General features: G+C 42.9%; 1 protein-coding gene across 1 annotated transcript in view; it reads right to left on the reverse strand.

Annotated features, from left to right (window-relative positions):
- RALGAPB (Ral GTPase activating protein non-catalytic subunit beta) overlaps nt 1-13654 on the reverse strand; it is a 131623-nt gene that overhangs the window by 110640 nt on the left and 7329 nt on the right. Inside the window, 2 exon segments of the mRNA XM_032789267.2 lie at nt 8113-8315; nt 10193-10408. Of these exon segments, the coding sequence (XP_032645158.1) occupies nt 8113-8315; nt 10193-10378 (389 nt within the window). The 5' untranslated portion in view covers nt 10379-10408.

Here is a 13654-nt window from a genome sequence, read left to right on the forward strand (position 1 = left end):
CTCATATATTATAACTGATGTTTTTATTGAACTAAATATGAAAATGCAATCCGCAGAGCCTTACTTATGTGGATATAAATTAAATTGGTTCTATGCAGGCTCCCTGTTTCCATTGTGCCATAGAATTTTAGGTTGATAATGCATAACTTTCAGAGCTGTCAGGGGAAGCTGCAAGTTTTGGCAGCCAGGTAGGAAACAGTTGAGGCTTCTGGCACCTGGAGAGGGCCAGGAGACCACTGGGATAAGCACATTGGCTGGGTGTTCCTGTTAATGTGATTTGTGTCAATCACTGGCCAGCTGAGTCAGTACTGACATGAAGAGAGAACTTCACACCTCTTAGATTATTGTACTAGGCTCTTTACAGACTCATGAAGACAACACTTTAAGGATGCACTTGGTTCATGCTTTCAAAGTCTTCATCACGGTTTCAAAGGGGGGCTAGGGCTCCTAGGTGCTACTATAATTTTTTTTTTTTAATTGATAAAACAGAAGCCCAATTTTAATGTTGTTTTTCTTAGTCCTCACCTTTTCCCTTATCCTTCTCAGAAGTGAGTATCTGAAAATTAACTAGAATTTAAGTCTGCAGTAAGTTTAAGACCCTTAGAAGGATGGCCAGTGGTTAGAGCATTAGCTTAGTAATTGGGAGACTTTGGTTCAAGTCCCTGCTCCACCAAACAACCTCCAAGACACTGACTCTGTGCCTTAGCACCCCACCCATAAAATGGAGATAGCAGCACCTCCCTACCTGAGAGTGTTATGAGGGTAAACCTATTAAAGATTATTAAGGAGGACTCACTGCTGTAATAGGGGCCAGTAGGACTGCCTATATACAACTGAGACTGCTGAATATTTCCTTCATACCCTCCACAAATCTTATCTAGATACTGCTGCTTCTCTAGCCTGCAAGACCAGCTTGTGAAATGTTACCTACAACAAGCACAGACTTAACAGAAATTGTGCCATCACAGAGCACCTAGTCTACAGCTGCAGGGATCAGAGTCATTACAAAAAGACAAAATAATAAAATCACTAAATGCCTTTGAGAGTTTCCCTTAGTCAGTGCTTGAGTATGCAGATAGGAGGACGGGGCTGGGGATTTCTCCGCCATGGCTTTTTGCTTGTTTAAGTAGCTGATTATCATTTTATACTTACTTTTGACCTTGCTTTAATATAAAACTAAAATGCCACTTCTATCTGTGGTCTGAGATCAAGTCAAAATTAAGATTATTAAATATTCAGCTAGTAGAATTTGAAGCAAGTTACTGGATATCCTTTTGCTTTGCACTTTAGAGCTAATCATACAGATTAGCATTAGGTCTAGTCCTATGCTATAGTAAGAGTAGATTGTGGTAAGCACTTACTGTGTGGCCATGACATGTGTTTTGAACTCACGCTACAGGCATGCAATATAAGCACAGTACATCCATCTACACTAATATATCCTGCAAGGCAAATGGCTTAGTTGCTAAAAAATTTATTAAACAGGCACGTGAACTGATGTGTTAAACTTGGTGATAGATAAATGTAATTTTAGAGTCAGCCAATGACAGATGGTATGCTCTTCTTCCTCATTTAATAGCTGTGCGAAGTGCTTAAACAGATCATTGATTTGTATGTTGTCATAAAAGGCCAATCATTCTTAATTACTAGGTCAGAGTGTAGATTCAAACTATTGAAAACACATGAATGGTGGTTGCTGTAGACTGCAAAAAACTGCTATCCATGTATTCAACGTCAGCTTCAAGGATATAGATCTGATCTTCTTGAAGCTTTGCCTCAACAACCAGAAGTTTTCACTTCTTCAAATTCACCCTCCCTGTGGACATAAAAAGTAGGATATCCTTTATCAGTTTCATCAGGCACAGCACTTCCTAAAACATATTTTTATGCCCTGTGTTACATCAGCTGTCCCAGATTCCAAGTCTACTTTGACAAAGTAAAAGTTTTCTAGCCTGCATAAATCTGATGTAAACTGACACCTGCTCAGCTTTTGACATAGTATTTCTACGTCTCAGTGTACACCTGAGACTTCTAAGATTTTGCCTATATAGTTCTCTTAAATCTTAGTTTGATGCAAGATTGACTTCATTTTTTGTTTCATTTGCAAACAATTTCATAATTTTTAAAACTGAAATCCATATTCAGTGAGTGTGTAAGAGGTGTTGGAACAAGGTGCCAAGTTTTTGGAAGTCCACATATTGCATTAAGGTTCAGTTTAGTGAGAAGAGTTTTGTGTGGACAAAAAAAAAAAAAAAAAAAAAAACCGATAGTTTCTGCTTCCATGGATTTCACATGAGCAGCAGAGCCATCATGTATCTGTACAGAATCAGTTCTAAATTCTTGCATCCACTTATAAAAAGAGGATCTCGCTTATCAAAAAGCTTCCTATGCTGTCTGCAAATAAAAGTTGTGTCATCTTTATGACATGAAACCTACTGATATTTAATCACCATGAACTCTGGAAAGCATATTCAGAGATCTTAAGGGATGACTATGATCACCTATCCTGAGCTTCCTCATAACCCAGGCCAACAAATCTCACTCAGTGTTTTCTGCATCAAGTCCATAAATTTCTTTTAGAGCAAGAGCATCTCTTTCAGGAAGCTATTTAGTTTTAATTTAAAGACTGCAAAGGGATGGAGAGTCCTGACTATCCCTAGGTAAATTGCTCCAGTGATTATTATCCCCATTTAAAATCTGCACTTGATTTCTAATCTGAATTTTTCTAGTTTCAGCATCAGATCTCATTATGCCTTTTTCTGCTACAATGAAATGTATCAGATGCCTCTTTCCTACAAAGGTAGTTGTAGATCATAATTATGTCAATTCTTAACTTTGCCTTGGATAAACTAAATAGATTGCGTTTCCTAAGCTTTTCTGCTAGAAGGTATATTTTACAGATCTCAAATCATTCTTGTAGCTCTTTTCATTAAGATCTTTAAGTGTTGACATCAGAACTGGACATAATATTCCAATATCTAATACCATATACTGATACACCTGTCTCCTAGTTAACAAAATAAATAAGCAGGAGACTATTAAACTATCTGCTTCCATAGAAGCAGACCAGACCACTGTATCCGGAAGGTCATGCTCCTATACAGTCAACAAATAAGCAAACTTACTATTACAATAATTTTATGGTATGTTCTACATGGAATGGCTTCATGGATTATGCAACTACCCTACCAGCAGCAACCCTGATAAAGGCACAGCCCTTGTTGCAAGAGAACTGGCCATCGTTGGCAAGTCAGTCAAATTTCACTAACTGTCACAAAGAGCGACTTGCAGAGATCATGGAGGGTACACATTCTTCTAGCAAGACTGCCAGGGCTCTGTGGATGGACAGTCATGTGTTGGCTTTGCCATTAGCAACTGCATTGCTGCCAAGCTCAAAAGTCTATCTAAAGGCGTAAGTGATCATCTCATGACTCTACAGGTGCCACTGAAACAAGTAGTACGCTACCACTGTCAGAGCTTACACTTCCATCATGACAAGTGCAGACAGAGAGAAAGAAAAGTCCTACAGTGACAGACAAAAACCTCAGTGTTTACACTGGCATCCAATAAACTGATCATCAAAAAAGGGGCCTTCAATGCAAAGGTGAAGTAATGCAGTAAACCACAGGACAGGATGGGGCTGGGAAAGAATAGCAATGGAACTCTGCTATTCAGTGAATGTGTCAAGCAGCAGCTAGTGCTCATGAAAGCCTTTTTCCACCTACCAGACCAAAAAGAAATCCTCATGGACACACCCAGGATCCAAATGATGGCATCTTATTGACTATGCTATCATCTGGCAGCAAGATCTACAGGATGTATGAATAACTGCAGCCTTGCACAGGATAGACTGTTGGATAGACCATCACATGATACGCTCCAAAACTGTATTTGTTAATATGGCAAGCACCCCACAAGTCATCATTTAAATCAGTGGTGTGCAACCTGCAGGCCGTCAGGGTAATCTGCTGGCAGGCCACAAGACAGTGTTTACACTGGTCATCCGCAGGCACGGCCGCCCACAGCTCCCAGTGGCCATGATTTGCCATTTCTGGCCAATGGGAGCTGCAGAAAGGTCAATGTAAACACTGTCTTGTGGCCACTGACCAACTGATTTAAACCGATCAGATAGCTCAACATACAGCAATTACAAGATGCAGAGCTGCGCTTATGTAGCTTCAACAAACATCAGAGCAGCTCTGCCTGACCTTGCTGGCTTGACTATTAGTGCTAATGTAAACAGTGAATGGGCAACTCTTCACAATACTATATATTAAGCAGCTTTTGCCATCTTGAGTACAGCAAAATGTCATCACCAAGCCTGGTATGATGAGAATGACGCAGAAATCCAACAGCTACTAATTCATCCTCTGCTCACCCCCTGGTTATTTTTAGAAAAGTCAGACAGGTCACAGCTCCTGTCAATTTCTGTTCATTGCCCGCAACTGTCCATGACTTTTACTAAAAAAACCATGACAAAGTCTTAGCCTTAGTCATGAGACCAAAGACTTCTATGCTTCTTTGAAAGATGTATATAGTTCTGCACACACCACTACAGTGCCTTTAAAGAATGCAGACAGCTTATCGCTGATCACCAACAAAGGAGACATCTTATCAGGGACGCCAACAGCATTTCAGTGATCTTCTGAATCAGGGACTGGCAACCTTTGGCATGTAGCCTGCCAGTGTAAGCATCCTAGCTGGGCCAGTTTTTTTTACCTGCCATGTCCACAGGTTTGGCCGATAGCAGCTCCCACTGGTCGCGGTTCGCCACTCTAGGCCAATGTGGCTGTGGCTTCCCGCAGCCCCCATTGGCCTGGAGTGGCAAACCGTGGCCAGTGGAACCTGTGATCTGCCAAACCTGCAGACGTGGCAGGTGAACAAACCAGCCCAGCCCGCCAGTGTGCTTACCCTGGTGGGCTGCGTGCCAAAGGTTGCAGATCCCTGTTCTGAACACAGCAGCCAACACTGTAGACGAAGCACAAATAAAAGCAGTGGATCTGCCAACATAGGCGCAGCCCGATCCTTTGATGGAGTTGGCACTGCAATCAGTGCCATGAGGAACTGCAGGGATCTGATGGTATTCCTGCAGAAATAGTCAAGCACTGAGGTGAGACCTTACTGAGACAACTACATGGAGATTCTCTCAATATACAGAGTATTGAAGATCTACTGCAAGACTTCAATGATGCCACTATTGTCACCACATACAAGAGGAAAGGTGAAAGTCCGACTGGGGCAACTATCACAGTAGCTCATTACTTACGTGCACTGGAACGATTCTGGACAGAGTACTCTTGTCTGCAATGCAACATCACTAATGGTGTGCTATCAGTCTCACAATGCTGTTTCAGGTCAACGCAAGGAATAGCAGACATGATATTTGTAGTAAGTCAGATGCAGGAGCAATGCAGAGAACAAGAGGACCTTTACACCTGTGTTCATTAACTTGGCTAAAGCATTTGACACTGACAGCAGATCTGGACTTTGGCAACTATTACATAAGTTTGGTTATCCAGAAAAATTCAACATTCTGAGGCTATGGCATAAACAAAAAGCTCAGATGAGTCTGTGCACATCGGTTCAGTATGACCCATTTCCTATCACTAATATTATTAAGTGGGCTGCATAATTAATCCAATTCTGCTCAATGTCTTCTATTGACCAACACTAAGTGATGCTACAAGAGACCTGAACGATGGTATCAGGATAGGTTTCCTATCCTCTGGAAAATTACTCAACTTAAACATGCTACAACCCTCCACCAAGATTTGAGGTAGTTGTTGATGAACTGCTGTATGCGAATGACTGCACTCTAGAGAGACGTACTCAAGACAACAAAATTGTAGTCTACAAAACATAGGCTGACAATTTTTTTTTAAAAGAAGTCACGTATCAATCCGTACGAGGAAACCCTACAAGAAACCAGAAGTCACCATCAGCACACACAGCTGAATGCTGTTACAGGACTTCTACTATCTTGGCAGCATATTGGTGAATGTGATGCTACTCTAGACAAGGAGCTGACAAGTTGCATTAACAAAGCCAGTTCCTCATTGGCAGATCATCAGGCAGTAATACCGTATTAAGCTTCAAAACAAACCAAAAAGATTAAAGCAGTTGTGCATTCCAATTTGTTTTATAAGCGTGAGCCCTGCATCCCATCAAGCTTCGAGATCAGGGGTGGGCAAACTACAGCCCACAGGCTGCAACCGGCCCCTCAGGGCTTTGAATCCAGCCCACGGGATTGCCCCTCCCCCGTGGCGCGGTGGACCTCGTGTAGCTCTCAGAAGCGGCCAGCACCATGTCCCTGCAGCCTCCAGGTCGGGAGGGCGACGGAGTGCTCTGTGCGTTGCTCTTTCCTCCAGGCACCGCTCCCTCTCCTCCCCCAAGCTCCCATTGGCTGCGGTTCCCCGTTCCCAGTAAATGGGAGCTTCGGGGGAGGTCCCTGGAGGCACAGCAAGGACAGCGCATACAGAGCCCTCTGCTCCACCTCCCGCAGGGACCGCAGCACTTCCTGGAGTGGCATGGGGTTGGGGACAGGGCAGGTGTGCAGGAAGCCTGCCCTGGCCCCAGTGCGCACCGCTGCCACCCCAGAGCTGCTTTAGGTAAGTAGTGCTGGGCCAGAGCCAGAACCCTTCCTGCACCCCACCCCCCCCAAATCCCTGACCTAAGCCCCCTGCCTGCCCCTCAACTCCCTGCCCTGCGCCCCCTCCTGCACCCCAACCCCCTGCCCTGAGCCCCCTCAGACACCCCACACCCCTTTGCCCCAATCCCTTACCCTGAGCCCCTTCCTGCATATTGCACCCCCTCCCACACCCCAACCCCCTGCCCCAGCCCTGCATACGATTTCCCCACCCAGATGTGGCCCTCGGCCCAAAAAGTTTGCCCACCCTGTCCTAGATAAATTCCATTTATGACAACTGCATACCATACTCTGCATCAAACAGCAGAATAAAGTTCTGGAATGCAGCCACTCCACAGGGATTGAAGCCATGCTCATCGCATCACAGTTACGCTCGGTTGGTCATGTGTTCAGGATGAATGATACCAGAATGCCAAAGCAGCTGCTGTACAGCAAACTGGAAGTAGATAAGCACACACAAGATGGCCAGAAGAAATGCTTCATAGACACACTGAAGCATGACTTGAAGCAGTGCATCATTGACGTCAACAGCTGAGAGTCATCAGGAACAGATAGATCACCTGACAAGCAGTAGTCAGCAATGGGATATTCAGAGACTAATCACAGTATGGCCCTTGCAGTACAGAGGCTGGAGTTGTAAACAGCAGCAGCTTCAGCAGACAGACTGTAATCCCTTCGACATTGAGCCAGATATGCATTCAACATAGAAAGGACAAAGCGTATTACCACCGTCAGCATGATCTTCGGTCATGGAGAATCACCACATATCCAAGAATCATGTTTGCCCTCTTAGCTACAGAGCCACACTAGGAGCTCACAGTCCCTTGGTTATCTATGATCCTAAGTCCTTTTCAATGTTATTGCATTCCAGGATACAGTCACCCACCTTGTATGACCTACATTCTTTGTTCCTATGTATAATGATCTTACATTTGGATGTCACACACAAGTTTCTCATTTCTTAATCTGCTCAGCTTCAGGTGCTTTGTACTTATTTGGCACAGTCTGTTGATTCAAACTAATAAGTGCTCTTTGGTTTTCTGTTTTTGAAACCACACACCAGAAGCCCAGCAGGGTGATCTGATGTTGTCCAAAAGCATGTTTCAATTTCCACACACACCCCCCAAAAAATCATGGACATAGTCCTTGTAAGAAGTGTTTAGAGTAGTTAGTGTGTAAGTCAAGGACTAATCTGCAAATTAAGTTGTCTAACCATGGCAGCAAAAGCAGCTGCCTAGTTTGCAATTCAAAGCTGCAACAAATTAGAGTGGCCATCTCCCCCCACTTCAGAGCCAGTTGTGTTTTGCAGCAGAGACAAGTAATAGGTTCATTTGCTAGCCAAACCAGAGTAGGATTTGTAGTAAAATAAAACTGCTGGCCTTTCTAGCAAAAGAATTACATGACTATAGCAGAGAAGCCCAGACCCAATCTCCTCCCTCCCCAGTCACTACAGATCTGTGTCTCACCTTGGTACGAAGAGATTTTGTAGATGTTTGAGAATGCTCTGAACATAAAGGTTTGGTTCCTTAATAACAGGTAAAGGAATGGAGTCTTTAGGTAACACAAGAGCCATAATCCAGTCAGTATATACATCAACACAATACTTCACAGTATCGCCTTCCAATGGGAGGGTCAGTCCATAACAAACCACCTCCATGGTCCATTTTACCTAACAAAGAAAGGTGAGATTGTTAAAATACTGTATGTACCAAACATAAGAGCATGTCTACATGTTCCTAAACAAGCCCAATGGTGCCAATAGCCCCCTTTTTAACTTTTAGCAATAAGCTATGAACATATGCATCCCTTCAAGAAGTATTTCAGTCTGTGTGAGTTTATAACATATGTAAAGGGACAGTTTTCCTTACGGGACAGGCTGGAGCTTGCAGTCTGGGGATAATCAAGGAGGCCCTGCCACACCCTCATGTCAAGCTATGTAGAACAGGGGAGAGCAGGGAGCAGAAGCTGGGAAGGCTTGCAATCACTCCTGTCCTGAAACCTTACTAAAAAGGGGACATGGTATTTGGTTAGTGTGTGTTGGCTTCTCCTTGACTCAGGCTATAAAAGCAAACCCATGCCTCCCCAGTTATAGGAATTAAGGCAGGACACACCCCCACCACCACAAGGGGTTTGTGCCCACAACTTTAAAGAAATTTTAAACAAACCCCAACTTCCAGATTGTAAATCATGCTACCTAGCAGACTTCACATGGAAACAAAAGCAACACATAAGAAAAGCTGTTTTATCCAGCATGTTGGGGAAGTGGAGGGTGTCAGTAAGTGAAAAATGTCGGTTAAGTAAGAGGGAGGGAGTTTGGGTGCAGGAGGGGGCTTGAGGCAGTGGGTTGGGACATGGGGTGCAAGGTGCCAGATCCAGGGGGGACGCCACTCAGCCTGGGCAGCTCCCTGCAAGCAGAGACTTGTCCGGGCTGCTCCTAGATGGAGGCATGGCAGGTGGCTCTGTGAGCTGCCTCCACCTGCAGGCATCACCCCTGCAGCTCCCACTGGCCACGGTTTCCAGCCAATGGGAGCTGCAGAGTTAGTGCTCGGGGTGAGGCAGGGGCAGCACGCGGAGCCGCCTGCTGCACCTCCACCTAGGGGCAGCCAGGACATGTGGCCACTTGTACGGAGCCACCCGAGGAGAGCCCCCCCCAGATCCCCACTCCTGAGCCACAACCACCTGCCCAAGTCCTCTCCCGCACCCACTCCCTCAGCTCAACCCCCTGCCAGCCCTGCTCCAACCAGACTTAATCTTTCAATTAAGATCAGAAATGTTGGTTTATGGAGTTGGCTGGCTGATGAAGTGCCAGATAAAACAGCTTTCACTGTACTAGCCTACAATGCTATTCAGCTTGTTTTCCAACTAAAGTTTGCACTTTATAACAATCCATCATTTGCTACTGTTGCTAGTTCTGCCTTCTGCTGCCATTTGTTATTGGTATGATACACTGACATGACATCACAGCCTCATAAAGTTTATTTCATTCTTAATAAGAACAAGCCTTTAAGCACTTTCAGTTTGCATTAAACTGCCAGTGTAGCATACCTGCATTTGACAACAGCCCTTCATACTTTTTAACAGAGTGCAAGACTGAACGACAGGTTAATATATTGTTAGGAAGATTAAATACCCATAATACGAGAAAGAAGAATATGTATTCTATAGTAGGTAAAGACAGTGCACATGTTGGTTATATGACTGACTTTCAATATTTGTCTATTGTGCCATAGGTTCTGAGAAGTTGGCCCAAACTGAAAACAAGGAATTAATAAAATTTTAATAGCTGGAGAAGCTTACTTGTCTGGAGAGCTATGTATTTCATAGAAAACATAACTCACTGGGGAGGAAAGTAATATAATTTACTTAGCTGTTGGGAAAAGCCTTGGGAAAAGCCTTCTACAGATCACTAGTTTAGGACTTGAATCGTATTTCAGAAAGCTTGGATTATTTAAAAAATTCAAAGTTACACTGCAGAAAGCTACACAGATCAGCTACATGGCAGTTAACATGTGAACAGAACCAGAACCTCCTTTGAGAAACACTTACTTCTTTATCTGTTTTTAGTAAACTCTCGCTCCCAGCTGCCGACGGTGTATTTAAGGCTTGCCCAAGAGGACGCACCACTGCATTTGCCACCTCCCTCCCCACATTATCAGGATAGCTGTGAAGTACACTGGTGTGACCCTGATCATTTTGGACAACAAGATGCAGGGACCTCCACTCTGAGTACATAGTGCCTCTATGCTACACACCAAGCAATACCTGGAAGAAAAAAAAGCAGCAATTATTATATATGCTTATGGTACACATTAGTATAACTCTGGCTAGACGACACAGAACATACCCTATTACACATTTAAAAATGCAAATGAGTGCTTCACACCCATGGAGAATTGGAAAGAAAAAAGAAAAAACCTCAGCCATTCAATTTCAAGAGCTCTCTAATATAGTCCAGTGAACCAGTATGTTGACTAAATGGAATTTGCCCATGAATGTTGATTACAGGTAGAAAATTAGATATCAGACATCAATCGTAAGACCTCTCTTGCATTACATCGATGGTTCAGTCACTTGAAACGACCCCTGCTCTTTCCTAGCAATTATGGAACAGACACTGCTCTTACTCTAACACCTCTTTTCACCTGAATGGAGGTCAATTCCAGAACTGAATTTAAGCGCAGGCTCCAATGTACATGCCTACACATTAGTTCCTAGCAACACCCATGATGCCAAGGAAAGGACCCATGACAGATCTCAAGGAAATGGCAGGCTATTAAAATGTTAAGAAAATCTGTAGAGATGATCTTGTGGGAAGGCAAGTTAAATCCTGCCCCTTTACAGCTAAAGGATCCTGGGCTACTGGGAAAAAGTTGGCTAAGCAAATGAGTGAATTGTAGTTTGCACTCTCCAACTAATGTTCCACATGAGTCTTTTGTTGCAAATTAATCCAGAAAACTTTAAAACCTCATTGAATTCTCATACATATTAAAGTATATTAGTATACTTATTAAACAGCAGAATTTCACATATGCCAGTCACTCAGACTATAAACTCTTTAGGGGTAGAGACTGTCTTTTCCAGGGAGGGAGGTACATACATATGTAATATGCCTAGCACAATGGGTCCAGTAAGTGCTACTGCAATACAAGTCATCAAAACCAGTAGTCTAGTAAAAAAAAAAAATACATACAACACGCAGTGGTCTTGATTTTATCCTCTGTTCTCTCAGGGCTTGTCTACACAAGGAAGTTTACTATCTTAACTGCTTGTGTGGACACACTTATTCTGGAATAAGAGTCTATGCAGTGAGCTATACTAGTCTATTATGCCAATAAATTAAGAACATAAAAACAGTCATACTCGATGAGACTAATCATCCATTTAGCCCAGTATCTTGTCTTCTGACAGTGGCCAACAAGTGCTTCAGAAGGAATGAGTAGCACAGGTAATCATCAAGTGATCCATCCCATCATCCACTCCTAGCTTCAGGCAATCAAAGGCTAGAGAGACACAGAACATGAGATTGCGTCCCTGCCAACCTTGACTAATAAACATCGATGGACCGATCCTACAGGAACTTGCATCTAGTTTTTTAAAAAAAAACAACACATGTTTTGGCCTTCACAACATCCCTTGGCAAAGAGTTCCACATGTGGACTGTGCATTGTGAGAAGCAGTGCTTTCTTTTGTTTGTTTTAAACCCTATGACTATTAACTTCATTGCTTGACCCCTGGTTCTTGTGTTATGTGAAGGAGTAAACTAACATTTCCTTATTCACCTTCTACACACCAATCAAGATTTTACAGACTTCTTATATTCCCCCATTAATTGGCTCTTTTCCAAGCTGAAAAGTCCCAGCCTTTTTACCTTCTACTCATACAGAAATTGTTCCACATACCCCTAATCATTTTTGTTGCCCTTCTCTGAACCTTTCCAATGTATCTTTTTTGAGATCTGCATGCAGTATTCAGGATGGATTTATATGGCTGCATGCTGATATTTTCTGTCTTACTCCCTATCCTTTTCCTAATGGTTCCTAACACTGTTAGCTTTGACTGTCGCTGCACGTTGAGCATATATTTTCAGAGAACTATCCGCAATGACTCCGAGATCTTTCTTAAGTAGTAAGAGCTAAATTTATAGTTGGGATTTTGTTTTCCAATGTGTATTACTTTCATGTCACCAATGAATTTCAGCTGCCATTTTGTTGCCCAGTCACCCAGTTTTGAGAGATCCCTTTGCAACTCTTCACAGTGTGCTCTGCATTTAACTATCTGAGCAATTCTGTATTGTCTGCAAATTTTGCCACCTCACTGCTTACCCCTTTTTCCAGATCATTTATGAATATGTTGAACATCACTGCTCCCAGTACAGACCCCTGGGGAACATCGTTATTTACCTCTTTCCACTCTGAAAACTGACCATTTATTCCTACCCTTTGTTTTCTGCCTTTTAACCATTTACTGATCCATGAGAGGACCTTCCCTCTTATCCCATGACTACTTACTTTGCTTAAGAGCCTTTGGTGAGGGACCTTGTCAAAGGCTTTCTGAAAGTTTAAGTATACTATATGCACTGGGTCACCCTTATCCACATGTTTCTTGACCCCCCTCAAAGAATTCTAATAGATTGGTGAGGCATGATTTCCTTTCGCAAAAGCTGTGTTGACTTTTCCCCCAACAAATCATGTTCATCTGATAATTTTGTTCTTTACTATTGTTTCAACCAATTTGCCTGGAAATGAAGTTAGGTTCCAGAGGCAATCCTGGCAATTACAGGCTGGCAAGCCTTTTTCAAAAATTGGTGTCACATTAGCCATCCTCCAGTCATCCGGTACAGAAGCAGATTTAACTGCTAGGTTACATACCACAGTTAGTAGTTCTCCAATTTCATATTGGAGTTCCTTTAGAACTCTTTGTGAATACCATCTGGTCCTGGTGACTAATTACTGTTTAATTGATCAAAATGTTCCAAACACCTCCTCTACTGACACCTCAACTTGGGACAGTTCCTCAGATTGGTCACCTAAAAAGAATGTCTCAGGCGCAGGAATCTCCATCACACCCTCTGCACTGAAGACTGAGGCAAACAATTTATTTAGTTCCTCCATAACAGCCTTGTCTTCTCTAAGCGTTCTTTTAGCATCTCAGTCATCCAGTGGCCCCACTGATTGTTCAAATTTCCCCATGCAGACAAGTTCTCCATTGTTTGTAGTGTCCTCCACGCTTATGATTAGAATTAATTTGCAAGATTCAAATAGGTGAAAAGAGATTCCGATGTTTGATCCAATGATAATGTTCAGTTTGCAGCCCTGAATCTTAAGTGGAAGACTTATTTTTTTTTAAGTTCAACAGAATCACCAGCTTAACATTTTAAGAGTTCAGGAATAGAGTCTCATCTTAATTACATTCATCATAAAGAAAAAGTACCATCAGTCTAACATTTCCCTAGGATCTAATAAACTAAGTCAAGCCACTGCTAAGTCTGGAATGAGTGCAGTTGAGCAG

Source organism: Chelonoidis abingdonii, chromosome 14 (assembly GCF_003597395.2).
Source record: "Chelonoidis abingdonii isolate Lonesome George chromosome 14, CheloAbing_2.0, whole genome shotgun sequence".
Taxonomy (NCBI): Eukaryota; Metazoa; Chordata; order Testudines; family Testudinidae; genus Chelonoidis; species Chelonoidis abingdonii.